Here is a 16312-nt window from a genome sequence, read left to right as displayed (position 1 = left end):
AGACCGGACCAGTATTTGTGAATGAATCGACCGAATGCGAAGGCAAACACCCAGGCACACACACACACACACACACACCCAGACAACGCACACGAAATCATTCTGGTGGCGGCTCGAGCCGCCTTACCTGAGCGTAGGCCGCTCAGTCGACTTTCAGACGTGGTCGTGTTCAGTTCGTGGCATCGTTGATTGCGTTTGCAATCTCCTCCGTGTCTGTGTCCCTCACTGTCGATGTGCAGCTTGTTGCCGCATGCAGCCAACGTTCGTCTCGAGTGGCAAATGTGAAAAATGCAAATTTGACAATACCTGCAGAACGGTCGTCGCCAGTTGTCAGTGAAGTTACGATCGCGAGTGCCACACAGCCACACAGCCTACCTGACCGACCCATCAGCGTCTTTGTCTGTGTCATCATCCCTCAAAACTCTTGGAATCCTGGCGGGGGGCAAGACAAACATCAACAGCGTCGGATTCGCATCCGTTTCCGGTTCTTTCAGTTGACTATTATTCTACTTGCACTCCGACTCGCTCCGTCGATCGGTACTTTTTCATGAATGAAATTTTAATTTCGACTCTGCCCGCGTGTGTGTGTGTACATGCGTATGTGTGTGTGAGCCTTCTGTCCAGCTCCAGCTCCAGCGGTGTCAACTGACGTCCCATTTCATTCGTTTATTGCCGCTGCCGCCGCCGCCGCCGCCGCTGTTGTCGCTCCCTGGGCGTCGGTGCACCGTAAAGATCTTTATCGCATTCTAAATACGTTCTGGAGCAGAAGGCAGAAGACAGCCGCGTTGTGTTTTCGTTTTCGTGTTTGTGTTTGTGTGTGTGTCAGGGCCCAGTGCCCAGTGCCAGCGCCAGTTCCAGTGCCAGGTAGAGGCCAGGTTAATGCTGTTTATTGTTCTATGAACGTTGCCAGCGATCGCCTGCCTGCTCTCTGTTTAAGTTTCGCACGCTGATAAAGAACCATGGCACACTATCTCCGGACATTGGCAGCAACCAGCAAGATGTGGCCCCAGCTAAGGTGAGTTTCCACAAAAACGCAAATAAAAGCTGCCCGCCCACACAGCGTTTTATGTTGTAGAAATCAAGGTGGGACAGACAGACAGACAGACAGACAGACAGATAGATAGAGCGCCTTGGAATGGCATACGAAAATGGTCGTGAAATCCATTTGGCCATTTTTCGTTGTTGCCCCTTCGTGTGCCGGAGAACTTAGCGGCTTTTAATCTAATAATAACACTCTAATTGACTGCGGTTCGGCTTAGGCATAATCAGAGTCAGTCTCCGCTGGCCGCTGCGTGTCGGAAATTACAATGTTTTTCCTACCAACTTGAAGTCATCTCTTCCGTTGCGTTTGTCTCATCTTTCGTTACATTTCATGGGCTAATATCTTCCAAATTTACATGTAACTGTGGAGGGGGAGTTTGTTCAACCTACGCACCAGACGGTTAGGAGAGTTTCAGGCAGCACCCAAAATAAACCCACACACGGAGCCCATGCTGCTGCTCGGTTTTACGCGCAATTAGCGCTTTGTCGTTGCTTTTTTTTTTGTTACTCTTTCCTCCTTCACAACTCTCTATAACTTATCATTTTCACAGCAGGCAGCTCTGGATCTTTCTACTTGAGTTACAGAGCTGAAGAAAAGTCTTGGTATTTTCATTTCATTTACGAACGCCTACAACAACAATGAGAAACGGAACAAAGATTGTATGTTCATAATTAATGTTTATATAATTTTTTACTGCTTTACATGCGGCTCATTAGCCGCTTGGGCACCGTGCGTCTCTCTCCCCGTTCTTCTTCTCCGTTGCGTTGGTTTCTGTCCATGGATTTGGGCCGGCAAGTTCGTTGCCTAAGTCTTTTGTTTGCTCGTCTGTGGGCGTCCGTTTTGATGCGGGAATGAAACGACAGAAATACAGGGGAAAAAAAAGGCAAGAAAAAAATGAGAGATAAATAAAAATACATTTGTGCCACTTACTTGGTTACTGCTGCGGCTGCTGGTGCTGGTGCTGGGGCTGCTGCCTCTTGGCTTTTAACTGTTGGCTGGTTGCTCCACAACAAGTTGCCAAATTTGGCAATGGGAGCGCAACAGCGGCAGCAACCCAGAGATAGATGTCTGTTGCTGCTGCTACCTGCCTGCCCACATACTTTTGTGCCCAATGTGTGTCGCCGTCCAGGTAATAAAGTTAACAGTCAGATGATCTCCCCCGAAGATGATTCTAAACCGAAACTAAACACTGTCTTGGGGGCTTTCGTTTCTCTTGGCATCTCCACCAGGCATGTGATCTGTGTGGATTTCTGGCAGTGCACATAAGACATCCAGCAACCCATTCACTTAGCATACTCCTCCGCAGCAACAGCCTCCAGCTTCAGCCTCAGCCTCAGCAGTTGGCGCTGTCTCTGGCATTTGCATTTGTGTGTGGGCTGCGGACTGGAGCTCTTGGTGTGGGCCCAGCAATTGAGTGTGCGTGTGTGTGTGTGTGGCATGTCGTACGTTGTCGCATAATATATTTAATTTAGTTCATTTTCAAACCCATTTCCGTGCCCCGACTCCAGTCAGCTTTCTTCTTGTTTAATATTTTCCTACCGACTTGATTCAATCTTTGACTGCCGAACAGCGATTTCCAATTTTATTGGATCTGTTCGAGACTCTCTGTGTGTGACGGCTTTCGAAATGTCGCAATTAACAGTCGATTTAGCATTATGCACATGCGTTGGCGGTCTGCTCCGAGGCCTGTGTGGGCTGTGAACTTGGCTCTTCTGTGTGTGTGTTTATGGCCTGCTCTGGTTGCGAGGCGAACTTCTACGTCAGGCTTAGAGTTTCTGTTACCTTGAGGCATCCCTTTGCTATCCAACCCCAGGCTTCCTTCACACCCTGGATCTGTAGTTCTCTGGCTCGCTGTGTACTCGCTTCTAGTCTCGAAATTGTTGGCAATATTGTCACCGCAACTGCAAATCACTGGGCTGACAAAACTTGTTTCTGAAGAAAAACCAGACACAAAATAACAGCCACAGCGAGTCAAGTCAAAGAAATAAAATTAGTGAGTATTATTTTTCGAGAGTGGGCCGAGACAAGTCAGCGGAAGTGTGTGGGTGGCGGCTGACTGTCGTCTCCACGGAGGCTCAAGCTGTTGGGGCTGCTTTGCCAGTGTTTTTTTTGTTTTTGCTGTTTGAATGGGATTTGCTTTTGGCTTTGTTTTCAAGTTGTTCTGTCGGGCAAATTACTTTTTAATGGAACCCTCACGTGGGCAGCTGCTCGAGCCAGCACCGACACTCGAACAATTAACCAAATCGGCGACAAAGTAGCCCCGTAAGTGACGGCAATTGCTGCAAGTCCAACTTCTGTCGCGGCTCGCACATGCCCGATAATTCTGCTTTTGTTTGGTCAAATCTCTACACAAATCCCCCCCCAACATGTGTCTGACTCAGGGATGAACAGTTGGCTGATCCGATCCGATCCGATACGATTCCACCTGGGGCAAGGTAAACAAACCATTACTTGGTGGAACGGTCTTAAGCCGGCTTTTATTTGTTTCACCAAATCTTGCACTTTACGAGCGCCTCAGCGTCAGTCCCGGTCCCGGTCCGGGTTCGGGCATGAATGAACCAGGTCCAGGTCCAGGCCTGGACTGGAGGCTGTGTTTCATTTAAATTAAATTGGATTTTCGTTGCCCGGAATCTGTGTGTTTTGTCTGCCATTTGCATATGAATATGGCCGACGGCAGCCAGCGCGAACAACTAAAAGCAATTTGAGGCTCGAAATTTATGGGCAGCCACAGCGAGCGTCTCCTTCTGTACAGACTCATTTCACTTGCCCCAAGGGGCGATACACACACACATACATGCATATTTATTGTGTGTATATTCTGAATATCAAGTGAAACTCATGTATTTGATGTGTGTTTCATGTGCAATGTCATCAGGCACTTATCAACAGCTAAATATTGGAGCGAAAGATAAATGAATGACACAAAATTAACTTGATATTCGGTAGCAATTATTGTGGTACTTGGGTTTTGTTTTTCTGATTCGCTTAATCATCCTTGAAGCTCAGTTTTTGCCACTCCCCTAGTGTGAATGTACAGATGAACATATGTAAATGGAAATACAATGTGTATTGACGTTGTTCTGTATGCAGACAAGGACCAGCATCCGTTTCCGTCTTACCTCCAGGGACGACCAAATGCGTCCAGTCATTCGCAAATGTGGAATTCTCACAGAGCTCAGGAGTTAGGGCAAGGGGACTGATGCCGGGGCCCAGTATGAGGATGGGCCACACAATTAAATCCCTTTTGCCTTCGTGTTTCCTGTCGCCTTTTGTCTCCTTCTTTTTTTCGTTCTTTTCCTTTTTTTTTGGCATGCTAAATACTCAGGCCAGACCACAATTGTTGCTGCTGCTGCTGCTGCTGCGGCGGCTACTTCAATTTTCGAAAGCAGCTGCTTCGGTTTTCTTTTGCCGCTTGTGTGCAACACGTCTGTGGTTGCCACTTGCGTGACATTTCGACCTTTGGCTGGCCTGCCTCTTGCTGTTGCTGTTGCTGTTGCAGCAAACTTTTACTATTTTCTTGCTAGGCATAAATTTCATTTGCCACACACAGACAGCAAACAGCAGAGCCAGCCACGACACACATCCCCAAGAGGCCCATTTCGTTGCGCTTTCAACAATGCCACAGCAGGTTGATATTCAATGTGGCGAAAATGGCCATCAAATTACCAAAGTACCAAACTAACCGAAAGATACAGCAAATTGGTAATTTCGCCTTTAACCCATGCAACATGCTGCTGTCATTATGATTAGCAACATGTTGCCCAATTGGCTACTGCTGTGCCGCTGTTGTTACGGCCAACCAAAAAAAAAAAAAAAAAAAAAACTGACACTTTAACCCAGAGATTCTATTGAACAAAAAATACAGCAAGCTGGTAAACTGATTCTAGAACTTGCAATGAAAAGCGAATGCGCTTCTCTGCTGCCAAAGCTTCGGCAATGTATCTCGAAGTTGATTAATTAATTGCTCTGCCTTTCCCTTTGCTCACAACAAAAGAGAATTGGCACTTCGTTGTAGTCCAGCTACAGGTATTTCGGTTTTAGTTTTCTGCTGTTCATTGGTGGCCAAAGAAGGCTGGCCAGCAACAAAAACGCGTTTTTAATTGTTCACTGGCTTATCGCATGTTTTGGCCATTTGGGGAGCGCAAATAAACAGCAGAAAAAAACAACAAATAATAATAATAATACATATATCAAGCTTGTGCTTGTGTGTGTTGCGTGTGTGTGCCAGTTCGAAGTCTTAACTTATGTGAGAAATAAATAAGAAACGAAAAACATTTGTTAATGGCAGCCACGAATGTGATTGCATTTTGGAATTTTTCAATCAGTTTTCGTGTTTTTTCGTATTTTGGCAGAGTCAGCTGCAGGCAGACAAACATAAACACACACATTCACGCCCATTTTGTGGCATCATTATCATATCTTTGTATCTCTTGGTGCTCCATCTGCGACTCGGCATCGGCATCGACATTGCCCCAGCTCCCAATCCAACTCCAGCAGCATCATCAGGCGGCAGGCAAGAGTCTCTTCTCTTCTCTTGTGTTCGCTTCGGTCTGTGCCACAGAAAGCAGAAAACGTTGCAATGCCGTTACCAACACAACTCGAACCATTTCCAAGCATTTGGCTCACACGGATACACATGTGCACCCATACACGGAGGGGCATGCGAAGGTTTATTTCCGTTGACGTGCCTTAATTCCAGTCACTCAGTTTCGGCTGGCCTGGCTCCAGCTCCAGCTCCAGCTCCAGCTCCTACTCCGACTGACGATGATTATGGTGATGGCGCTTGAACTGTGCGCCTACACACACAGCGCGCGAAACAACCAACCAGCCAACAGCCACAACACAGAGCAGGGCCCAGGGCATTGGCATTGGGTGCATCAGCTGGGGAGTCCAGTCTGCCCCAGCAGAAACTCCTAAAAGAGTATTTTAGAATTCGTTTCCAACTGCAACTCGTAGTTCGTGGGTTCGTTGTGTGTGGGAGCTGACTGCTTTCTGCGCAGATGAATAATCAACCTTAACTGGCGTCTCCGGTCTGCACACAGCGAGGAGAGGTGTCGACAACGACGGCTGTGGCTCTTTTCGGTTTTGTCTGGTGCTCAGTGCCGACTCGGGGTTGTGGATTGATTAGCAAGTCTGTGGCAAGTTTAAAGCCAAACAAACCGCCGGCAAGGAGTCGGCCAGTTGGCCAAGCCAAACCAAAGCAAACCCAACCACTGATTGTGCCATGATTGAGTGTGCTGCTTCCCATGTCATGTGGCTGAGTCAGCGCTGCGCCTTCGATGCGATCAGAGCGGATCCTGCGAGGTGTGAGGCGTGGCATTTTATGCATAATTAGCCACAATGCGGCGAGGGGAAAAGGGCGGAAATTAGAGGCACTCAAACGTTGCGAGCCGTTGACCAGTTAGCGTGACAGGGGAGGAGTCGCTGTCGCTGTCGCTGTCGGAGTCGGAGTCGGGGTCGCTCGCATACGTCTGAGCTGCATTTTAAATAAATAATTTTTTATTGTTGAGGATGTTGCCAGACCCCAATGAACCTGCCCCTGCCCCTGCCACTGCCCTACCCCTGGCGCTGGCCGGCACTGGCCAACGCAATAGTTTTGTGTTCTACCAAGAACTGATTTATTTTGACCACGTACATATGCAAAGCGCATTCTAATGGAACCACCAGCCAGGCATCCGGACAGAGCCGTAAACCCATTGCCAGTGCTTCCTCTGGCCCAGGCCATTGTCTCTCCCTCCCCCTCCCCCCTCTCTGTCGGTGTACAATTGGCATTGTAGTTACGCTCTGATTTTTGAGCTTCCACCTGTTGCGATGGCTTTGGCACGCTACGCTTCCCTGATCCGATCCGATGCCCTGCGGTGCGTTATAGAACAGACACCACCAGCACCACCAGTCACTCCGCACAATTGTTTTGTCCGGCAAACGGAAATGCCGCCTTTGTTGAGCGGAAATACAAAATGATATTGTGCTGTGTGTTCTGTACCAAGAAGTCTGTACGATTGACTTTGAATGGGCATCGAGTTGCAACATGTTGCACCGCGGCTATCAATTACATGGCCCCCATTCCCATTTACGTCCCAAGTGAAGGTCTTAAGTCGGTGCCCAGTGCTTGGTCGCCCACTTGTAGGCACAGAAACGAGGGCAGGGCCCCTCAGCAATTATGCAAAATGAATATACATTATTATCATGTTTTGTACACATCTGCAAGGGGAATAAGTAATCAGCCTGAGACGTAGTAGAAGCTGCGAGGAGTGCGCAGGGGCGACAGGCTGCGCAGGTTGCAGGCCACACGCAGATTGGGCAGATTCTGGGGATTGCGACAGAAGCGATCCCAGCCCTTCCAGTACTTGAAGCCCTCCCGCTCCTGAATCATTCTGGCACAGGCAATGTCGTCGCCAATATCATCGTTGGAGAAGTCTAAAGAAGAGCGATCAGTATTTAGCTTGTGGATATTTGGCAGTTTGAATAGTGAGTGGAATTACCTTCGCACTTCATGTTGCACTGCCCGCCCTTGCGTCCCTCGGCGCAGTAGTCCTTGCTGTTGATCTGGAAGAGGCCATAGTTCTTGCTGTCGTTCTTGTTGAGCGTTATCTTGGTGGTATCCAGGTAGCTCTCGTGCTCCACCAGGCAAATCCCTGCAGCAGAAAGGATTTTAATGTTTTACGGGCCTAGCTCAAACCACTTACAATTGGAGAGGAAAGTCTTGTCAAAGTTGTAGTTCTCCACCAGCACGCGGGTGAGTTCACAGCGCAGATACTTCTTGGACTCTGCCCGCTCCGATCCCAACAGCAGCAGGACCAGCACGAGCATCAGACATGCCCAAAGATGTTTCATCTTTCAACTGAAATGGAGGCGACATTAAAGCATTGCTGGGGGTCCAAAGTGTTGGGTGAACATCGGTAAGTCTGCTGTGTGTTTGCCTGTGTGTGTGCCTTGGCTTGCTAATCATTTATGGGCATACTTAATTAGTCACACTCATACTAAGACTAGCCCAGCGAGCTCTTCGAATTCGGTTGCATAATTATCGGTACTTTTATATGCACCATTTTCGCCAGGTATTTGGTGCAAGAGTTCAGCCTTTGTTTACTTCCTCTTGGTTGGGATCTAATCTCATGTAATAATCCCACTTCGCTCATATATATCTTCGCAGATCTGGGCAACTTTTTGCCTTTGCAAGCTTCCCCAAAAAGCGTACAAACTACTCTGTCAAAGTACTCCGTCAAAGCCAAAACTTAGATCATCAAGTACACGCACGTACACGTTTCACTTTTGTTTGTTTTGCATACTCCGATCAGCAAAGAATGAGAATGAGTAGGAGGAATGGGCTTCAGTTTGAGTGGCTTCTCCCGACAGCTACTTCTGGCAGAGCAAACTTTACTGTTTGTTTACTTCATGTTGTTACTGAACGCAGAGGCAGAACAAAACAACAGGAAACGAGTTTGTTTCGCGGAGTACGTATCTGTATCTACGAGTGGTAGAGGTGGTGTGTTTGGTTTAATTATAAACAGCCCGCTCCCGACTGCTGTATCCGTATCTTCTCACCGCTTTTCGTACTCGATTGCGTGCCTTTACAATCTCATTTGCACACGTCGCTCACTCGCTGCCAGGTGCCAGGTGCCAGGTGCCAGGTGCGACGCTTCTGACCCGAGCTGAAGTACTAAAATCGAAAGCCAAATGTTCCGAGTATTTCCCACATAGATTGGGAGGGGGCGCTTAGGAAATTCTCTCCCCAAATGCTGAGCGAAGCGAACCGATCGCAACGATCTCCCTCTCTCTCTCTCTCTCTCTGTTTGTCTCTCTCCCGGTGCGAACGTTCTCCGTTTTGGGTGATTAAGCTGATAAGGCAGGCGGGCAGCAACTTGCACATTGAACGTAATGACATGCTTGAGTGACTCCCTGTGGGTTGGGATTCTCCTCCCCCCCTTTGGGGTGTAACTTTGTGCTAATGTCTGTCCGCTTTCTCGTCGCTTTCGTGTGTCTTATCAGTCGAATATGCAAAAAGTTCAACAAAGTTCAAGTCAAGTATCAGCTGCGGGATCGGATCGCGTTGCGCAGAGCGGAAGCTGATAGTGGAGGGATTCCTGGAAATGCTTGCGAACGAAATTGCGCATTGAGCAGATTGAATACATTATCGTGGGGGGGCATCATGGCTTAAGCTGTATATTAATTAGTTGCTAGAGTAATAGTAGAGTGCGCTTAGAGGCTAGAGAGCAAGTCGGGGGAGAATGAGGGGCAAGTCTGCAGCCCGAGCCCGTCCGTCCTAGCAGCGGGAGACATCGGGCAACGTGCGCCCACGACATTTGCTCATCCAACCGGGCCAGGCCTGGAAGCCGTGGCGATTGAAGATCTGCATGGCACAGCGTGAATCATCTGAGATCTCATCGTTCAGGAACTCTGTAATATAACGAAATAAAATCTCTCTTGCTCTGCGCCAGCGCGTGGGCTGTGGGCTGCGGGCTGTGGACTCACCTTCGCATTTGATGTTGCAGATGCCACCGCGACGACCTTTGCGACACCAGTTTTTGCTGTTGATCTGTTGATTTGTGGTTTTTGGGTTTTGAATGAGTAACTCATAGACATGCACCGAGGGATAACCCACCTGAAAGAGTCCATAGCTGACGCTCTGGTTGGGCAGCTGCATGGACTTGGACGTGCTGCGTCCGCTCTCCGACTCCACCAGGCACACCCCTACCAGAATACAGAATACAGATACAGGGCCACAACATGATCGCCCATTTAACTCACAGTTGGACAGATAGCTCCTGGGGAAATCGTGTCGCAGCAGCTCTTTGGCCAGCTGGCAGCGTGTCAGCAGCTTGGCCTCCGTCTGCGACTGCGTCAGCAGCAACAGATTGAGGACCAGGACTACAGCACCTCCTTTTGTGTGCATCTGACTGGCCATGGATGTGAGAGGATATCTGGAATGAGGGCTGAGTGACTGCTAATCCTGTATGTGTATGTGCGGCTTCCGCGGCAACTGCGAGCACTGGGCACTTTGCTGCGGAATTATTTCTATGGCACTGGATGCGTAGCGGCCGAATTCTGGGTTTTTAAAGCCTCGCACGCACACTTAAGTGTGTCACTGCCCAGGCAGGCACAATAGGATAGGATCTTGCATACAAATTGACATGATGTGTTGATCTCTGGGGGCGGCAGTTCCGCAACCCGTAAAGCCTCACAGTTTATCTCGCAGTGCATCAATCGGCTCGGCTCGACTCGACGCGAGTTTTGATTGCGTTAAGCTCTAAATTGGCAAATTGTCTTGCAGAGACAAGCTCGGGTGCAGGCACAATGCAGATTCCAGCGTGAGACGCACTACAAAAAAACACCAACGGGTGGGATGGGTGCCACATATCTGAATGTATGTGTGTCAGAGTGTCAGAGTGTCAGTGGCGTGGCGTGGCGTGGCGTGGCGTTGGCGCTGCTTGACCTAAAAACGCATAATCTGTCTTCTGTCTTGCTCCGCATCCAAGTGTTTTGTTGCTTTCAATAATAATTTCCATGAAAATTTTTCCATTTGCATTGCAGCCTATTTGTGATGCTCCTCTGTCTGTCTGTCTCCACGCTGACAGAGGCCAATGAACTCAAGGATCTGCTGGAGGATGCCACCACCAGCACCAGCACCAGCAGCAGCAGCAGCACCAGCAGCAGCACCACCACAGCGGCTAGCAGTGTCCCCGCGCTATCCACGAGCACCGCCACCACACCCACTGCCTATGTGGTGTCGGCGGCTGCCGTGCCCGTGGCAGCAACCAGCACAGGGAAGAGCAAGTCCAAGTCTTCGGCCGTCAAGTACTTTAACAAGAGCACGCCCAAGAAGCGGAAGGCCGAGCAGGTCTCCTCGCTGCCCCTGCCCGTCGACGATGGCCTCATGGAGTGGAAGTGCCCGAATATAACGAGCTCCCGCAACGCGGAACTCGAGTGCGGCTGCGACTTGCCCCACACCCTGAGATGCAACATCGATCTGCACGGACTGCTGGTGAGTGCAACATCCACCGCAGATGCTGGACATCTCCCTGACTCCATTTGATTCCATTCACAGCTGCTGGCGGACAGGCTGCGCACCTCCCCGTACTCCATATCGCTGCTCGACTGCTCCCTGCGCAATGTCTCCTTTCTGAGCGATGCGAAGATCTTCGACGGCGTCTCGCTGCATGGGCTGGTCATCTCCTCGGGCGAGATCAAGCGGGTGCACAAGTCTGCCTTCTTGGGCATCAAGGGTCCCCTGCAGGCGTTGGGACTGCCCGGCAATGCGCTGCTCAGTGTGCCCTGGAATGCCCTCTCCACGCTGGGAGCGCTCGAGCGCCTGGATCTGGCCAATAACAAGATCAAGGCCTTGGGCACGGCTGACTTTGTGGGCCTCACCAATCTGGTGTACCTGGAGCTGAGCAGCAATCAGATCTCGAGCATATCCCAGCGCACATTCAGCAACCTGCGGAAGCTGGAGGTGCTCAAGTTGGGCGGCAATCGGCTGGGCGACTATGCCCAGAGCCTGCGATCCTTGAGCCAGTGCCTGAGCTTGCGGCAGCTCGACCTGACGGCCAACAATCTGAACGGGCCGCTCAGCGCGCAGACGCTGGCGGGGATGAGGAACCTGGAGAGCCTCAACCTCAATCGGAACATGATCAAGAGCATTCAGAACAAGGCGCTGGCCAACTTCTCGCGGCTGGTGAGCCTCTCGCTGCGCCACAACCAGATCGATGTGCTGCAGGACCACGCCTTCTACGGCCTGGGCGCTCTGGACAGCTTGGATCTGAGCTACAACGGCATTGTGGCCATCTCCAGCTCCTCGCTGCAGCACCTGAGTCGTTTGACTGTGCTCGACCTGACGCACAACTTCCTGCGCGCCCTCACCTCGGATCTGATAGCACCGCTGCCATCGCTGCGGGAGCTGCGGCTGGCCGGCAACGACATCTCGATTGTGGCCAGGAACGCCATGGATGGGGCACGCGAGTTGCAGAGCCTCCAGATGCAGGACAATCCGCTGTCTTGCGACTGCAGCATTCGTCCCTTTGCCGAGTGGCTGCAGGTCTCTCAGCTGCACTCCAGCCTCTCCGCCTCCTGTGTGACGCCGCCGCGCCTCGAGGGAGCTCCGCTGCTGCAGGTGCCCGTGGAGACGCTCAGCTGTGACATGGACAATGTGGAGAAGGACAATGCCAACATAATGCAGCATCTGGAGACCTTGGCCAAGCCGAATCAAACCTCGCCCGTCAGGGATTTGTCAGAGGAGGTGAGAGGAGAGGAGCAGAGTGCGATGTGCGATGTGCAGATAAATATAAACGTTTCCCCCATTGCAGATTATACTCCACGATTTGCACTATTCGAATGACTACGGCCTGATCCTCACGTGGCTGCTGAATCTCAGCAAGAAGGACTACATGTGCGATGCCATCTTTGTCTACAAGGAGGAGAACATCAATGAGATTCTCATCGACAACTCGCCGGTAAGTGGTGGGATCTCCGGCAATCGGATTGCCCCTGCTTAATCCTCGCCTTTCCATCTGCAGATCCATTGCGAGAGCAAAGTGGTGAATGGCCAGAACACGGTCAGCGTCATCGTACCCGACAGCTCCTCCCTGGACATAGGCAAAAGGTAGGCAGTAACTGATGAAGCCCCGAACTACCTCATCCACTCACCCGATTCCCTCTCTTAGCTACCGATTCTGTCTGGTGATGGTCGAGGAGCAGAATCCCCAGGCGGACCTCAACATCGGCTGCTCCAACATCACGCAGCTGCAGCTGAGCAGTCCGGGCTCCATTCCCGTGTCGCGCCAGTACCAGCGACGCCCCTACTACACGCCCAACGAGCTGAAGACCGACTCCCAGGAGCAGGCTGCCAGCGGGGACTATCAGCACAACCAGCGACAGTTCAACAGCCTGGCGGGCAGCCAGCAGCAGCAGACGCATCCCCACCAGCAGTCGACGCTGCTGCACAGCTACACTGTCATCGATTCGCTCAACAAGAGCTTCCTGCCCGGCCTGGGACTGGGCGTTCTGGTCACCTCCGTGCTCGTTCTCATCTGGGGTGCCACGCGGCTCCGGCAGTCGGGTGGGGTTAATGGCAGCGGCGCCGCAGCGGACAGGAGCAGTGGCAGCGGCAGCGGCAGCGTTGGCAGCAACAGCAGCAGCATCCACAACAACAACAACAACAGTCGGCCGGGCACTCCGACGGCGACCACCTGCTACGCCGCCTCGGATCACATAGCCCGCCTGGCGGACGCGGAGAGCGGAACGCGCTATCTGAAGCTGCAGGCGACGACGAGTCTGTGAGGCAGCAGCAGCAGCAGCAGCAGCAGCAGCAGGACCAGGACCAGGATCCCCACTCAATAAATCATGTGATAGTACAGCAGAAACTGTACCGACTTGCGTAGTTGCATAGGATATTAGTCCGTAGACCTAAGGACCTATGTACACCCGCCCCACCCACTGCACTAATCCAAATACAGGGCCCCACACTAACCCACTCGTGCCATAAGCTAATCGATACACAATCCCACAGAACCCCACAGGGCCGGACAGCTGCGGTCAAAGTAATAGGAGTAGCGCCCAAAAAAAGTGCATTACAAAAATGAAATGCAGCCAGGAAATTAATAATTAAAGGCCCGACCGGACTACTATTGTTCTAACCGCAGTTGCCGTAAGCTCATCTAGAATTAGTGTTAGCTGTGGCATACGCCTACTTTTAAGTTAGGAACTAAACCATAAGTCATGACCCTCTTAGTCGGTAAGGCTTTAATAATTTATTAACCAATTTCAAGGCACACCACACACACACACACACAAAGTAAGCAAACAATTGTGGAAGGAGAGAAATAAAAGCCAATTGCAATCGAAGAGCAGCGTAAGGTCAGTTGGGCCAATTTCGTTGGTCTATTATTGGGTGGCACATTACCAAATAGCCGCATAATGCTAAGTGGGCTGTTAACCTTATGGCCATGACGTCACAGCCACATCATCAGCCACCCACTCAACACGAACATTCCGCTAAATTAGTTCATTATACCCGGTACTCGAAGAGTAAATAGGGTATATTGTATTTGTGCGGATAACGGTTGTATGTAACGCCAACTAACTAAAATTAATTGCGGTTTCATAGCATCCAGCTTTTGACACAGTGAAAAAACATGGAAACCAGTTACCTTCTACTGACTTCTGTTCGCCTGGTACTTGGTCTGAAAATTTTACAGTTTTCGGACATTTCAGTGAAGCAATTTCAAAAGTTCACAGTGGCGTCCCAACACAGATCGGCCAATTCTCGAACTACGTTATTTAAGTTCCAGAAATAACCGTCTTCATCGTGTGGGCGCCACTGTGCAAAGAGGTGACTGTCAAAATTTGACAAAAATAACAGGAGAGATTTGTTTTGTTGTTTTCTCCTTTATTTGTAGTCCGTCCAGGATGTGCCAAGCCCCCTCGTGATCGGCACAATGTCCTGGATCCTTTGCGACCAGTTCGGGTGCAAGGACATTAAGGATAATGCCATTTTCACGTTGTTTTTTCTTTTTAATCTCTACAAGGCTATAGCTCAGCTGTTTCCTGTCGAAAAAGGACATGTCACGCCTCCTCGGGATCGGGAAAATGTCCCGGATCACTTCGGGTGCTAGGACATTAAGGATAATGCCATTTGAATATGGTTTTTCTATATAATCCCCTTCAACGCTATAACTCGGCTGTTTTCTGTCGGATCAGGACATGGCATGCCTCCTGGCGAAGGTAAGAGTCTCCTGTATCGCTTGAGTCCATCAAGGACCACAAGGACTGCCGGATATGGCTGTCCTACGCTATTTTGTAATTGGGAACTTTTCAGCCTGAAAGTATGCTATACTTTTGAGAACAAAAGCAGCCCCCAAAAGATACTTCAGTTTATTGGCCTCTGCCCCTGACACGTCTCTGCCGCTGCCTCTGCCGCGACTCTGCCCTGACTCTGCAGTGTGTGTTTCTAGGGGAGGGTGGCGAGATAAAGGAGCGTGTTGGCGTGAGTAGTGTTGTTGATGTAGATGACAGATGAAGAAAAAATGTAAAATTTGACAAATAACCGCTAAGTTGCAGATGTAGTACTGAGTGCCGGGTATAAAAGTTGTGACGCGTAAGAAGCGTCTCACACGTCCCTTCTCGTTTTACATGGAAATGAGCTCATACATTATCCCATCCCAAGGGAAACTTAGCCAGAATGGGGTGAATGGGTGGGAAGATAAATATAAATCCACATTTACTACGTGTACCGAGCTCACTCCTGCTTATCAAACTTTAGCGCAAGTTTATCGACCTAATCGGATTTTTTAATGCTTATCCAGAAATCAAAAGTTGGCCAAAACCAGAGCTGGACTTCATGCGTATACGCTGTGGCCTGTGGCCTCCCACTGTCGCTTTGTAGTCGCTCTGTTGTGGCCAGCCGCTGATATGGCGACGGCCAGCCCCCAGTCTCGCTGGCGGTCCCGCCTTTCATGCTTGCTAGCTGGCTAGCTGTCGGTGTGCAGTGTTAGTTGTTCCGTGCCAGTCCGTCAGGCGACAACAATGACCATTCCACTAGAGGACGCCGACAGCGTGACAGCAATTATCGATTTTGGATACACACTGTAGAGAGAGAGAGCTGTAAGGTTCAAAGGAAAAGTTCCAGCTCGGGTACCCGCTGGGCACCCACACGGTACAGCCTCTACATGAGCATGTTGGGGTTTGTCTATCTGGTTCTCATCTTGGGCTGGATACTGATCGTGCTGTTTCTCAAGTGCAAAAAGTCCTTGGCCGCACCATTTCGCTTTGGCGAGAACTACACAGATGCCATAGCCGATACGGGTGAGTCCGTGGTGAACACAATGAGTGGGAGCGAGTTTATTATATCTCTGCTTTTAGCCGAACGTCGTCCTTCGGTGCATGTGATACAGCTGCAGCATGAGGATGTGGAGAGCCAGGACCACTATATGGATAGCTTTCACAGGAACACGGACAACCTGCAGCGGTACTCGCATCGCTCGCAGCGCTCCACCCTGGAAGAGCGCACCGTTGAACGTGCCTATCCCACAGATGCCGTGATTAATCCGGCCTACATGCACGACGAGGATTATGTGATCAATGGTGAGTAAAGCTGAACGTGTGTGTAGAGTGTCTTTGTGCAATAATCTTCCTTCTGCTCAGCTCCGCCACCGACGTACGAGGAGGTGATGCGCCAGCCACAGATCTATCCACAGGTTCGCCACAACAATCACAAGATAAGCGATGCTAACATTTAGACTTAGCCAAGGATTGATTTGTACATAACTGGTAGTTTGTCAT

The 16312-nt window shown here is 50.3% G+C and overlaps 4 protein-coding genes across 5 annotated transcripts; 2 read left to right on the top strand and 2 right to left on the bottom strand.

Annotated features, from left to right (window-relative positions):
- Positions 1 to 116: 116 nt before the first annotated feature.
- LOC117892600 (TLR4 interactor with leucine rich repeats) lies at positions 117 to 13338 on the top strand. 2 transcript variants are annotated; one of them, XM_034798939.1, is made up of 6 exons: positions 117 to 1015; positions 10571 to 11021; positions 11085 to 12272; positions 12340 to 12486; positions 12550 to 12635; positions 12697 to 13338. In XM_034798939.1, exons 1-6 carry the CDS (start codon positions 960 to 962, stop codon positions 13310 to 13312), a joined length of 2544 nt encoding a protein of 847 aa, XP_034654830.1. In that variant the 5' UTR covers positions 117 to 959; the 3' UTR covers positions 13313 to 13338. The 2 variants fall into 2 exon arrangements, with proteins under 2 accessions (XP_034654830.1, XP_034654831.1); XM_034798940.1 differs by lacking the exon at positions 117 to 1015 and adding an exon at positions 9226 to 9438.
- Positions 7201 to 8705, bottom strand: LOC117892604 (lysozyme). The gene is made up of 4 exons (XM_034798945.1): positions 8585 to 8705; positions 7729 to 7883; positions 7525 to 7677; positions 7201 to 7459 (listed from the first exon to the last, which is right to left on the bottom strand). The coding sequence occupies exons 2-4, from the start codon at positions 7874 to 7876 to the stop codon at positions 7263 to 7265; spliced, it is 498 nt and encodes a 165-aa protein (XP_034654836.1). The 5' UTR covers positions 7877 to 7883; positions 8585 to 8705; the 3' UTR covers positions 7201 to 7262.
- Positions 9169 to 10175, bottom strand: LOC117892605 (lysozyme). Its single transcript, XM_034798946.1, has 4 exons — positions 9788 to 10175; positions 9642 to 9730; positions 9512 to 9575; positions 9169 to 9436 (listed from the first exon to the last, which is right to left on the bottom strand). Exons 1-4 carry the CDS (start codon positions 9942 to 9944, stop codon positions 9303 to 9305), a joined length of 444 nt encoding a protein of 147 aa, XP_034654837.1. The 5' UTR covers positions 9945 to 10175; the 3' UTR covers positions 9169 to 9302.
- A 2065-nt stretch (positions 13339 to 15403) lies between the features above and the next one.
- On the top strand, positions 15404 to 16301 carry LOC117889832. Its single transcript, XM_034794313.1, has 3 exons — positions 15404 to 15835; positions 15893 to 16114; positions 16175 to 16301. Exons 1-3 carry the CDS (start codon positions 15700 to 15702, stop codon positions 16267 to 16269), a joined length of 453 nt encoding a protein of 150 aa, XP_034650204.1. The 5' UTR covers positions 15404 to 15699; the 3' UTR covers positions 16270 to 16301.
- Positions 16302 to 16312: the final 11 nt, after the last annotated feature.

Source organism: Drosophila subobscura, chromosome E (assembly GCF_008121235.1).
Source record: "Drosophila subobscura isolate 14011-0131.10 chromosome E, UCBerk_Dsub_1.0, whole genome shotgun sequence".
Classification (NCBI taxonomy): domain Eukaryota; kingdom Metazoa; phylum Arthropoda; class Insecta; order Diptera; family Drosophilidae; genus Drosophila; species Drosophila subobscura.
Note: the sequence above shows the minus strand (reverse complement) of the source record. Positions and strands in the feature narration are given on the sequence as shown.

What these genes read in the sequence shown, in the direction of transcription:
- LOC117892600 (XM_034798939.1), top strand. Translation starts at nt 960, where the DNA reads ATGGCACACTATCTCCGGACATTGGCAGCAACCAGCAAGATGTGGCCC. An exon ending in TTCTCATCGACAACTCGCCG is followed by an intron (nt 12,487 to 12,549) that starts GTAAGTGGTGGG and finishes TTCCATCTGCAG; the next exon opens with ATCCATTGCGAGAGCAAAGT. An exon ending in TCCCTGGACATAGGCAAAAG is followed by an intron (nt 12,636 to 12,696) that starts GTAGGCAGTAAC and finishes TCCCTCTCTTAG; the next exon opens with CTACCGATTCTGTCTGGTGA.
- LOC117892604 (XM_034798945.1), bottom strand. Translation starts at nt 7,876, where the DNA reads ATGAAACATCTTTGGGCATGTCTGATGCTCGTGCTGGTCCTGCTGCTG. An exon ending in CAAGACTTTCCTCTCCAATT is followed by an intron (nt 7,678 to 7,728) that starts GTAAGTGGTTTG and finishes TTTCTGCTGCAG; the next exon opens with GGATTTGCCTGGTGGAGCAC. An exon ending in GTGCAACATGAAGTGCGAAG is followed by an intron (nt 7,460 to 7,524) that starts GTAATTCCACTC and finishes GCTCTTCTTTAG; the next exon opens with ACTTCTCCAACGATGATATT.
- LOC117892605 (XM_034798946.1), bottom strand. Translation starts at nt 9,944, where the DNA reads ATGGCCAGTCAGATGCACACAAAAGGAGGTGCTGTAGTCCTGGTCCTC. An exon ending in TCAGCTATGGACTCTTTCAG is followed by an intron (nt 9,576 to 9,641) that starts GTGGGTTATCCC and finishes ACAAATCAACAG; the next exon opens with ATCAACAGCAAAAACTGGTG. An exon ending in CTGCAACATCAAATGCGAAG is followed by an intron (nt 9,437 to 9,511) that starts GTGAGTCCACAG and finishes GTTATATTACAG; the next exon opens with AGTTCCTGAACGATGAGATC.
- LOC117889832 (XM_034794313.1), top strand. Translation starts at nt 15,700, where the DNA reads ATGAGCATGTTGGGGTTTGTCTATCTGGTTCTCATCTTGGGCTGGATA. An exon ending in AGATGCCATAGCCGATACGG is followed by an intron (nt 15,836 to 15,892) that starts GTGAGTCCGTGG and finishes CTCTGCTTTTAG; the next exon opens with CCGAACGTCGTCCTTCGGTG. An exon ending in CGAGGATTATGTGATCAATG is followed by an intron (nt 16,115 to 16,174) that starts GTGAGTAAAGCT and finishes CCTTCTGCTCAG; the next exon opens with CTCCGCCACCGACGTACGAG.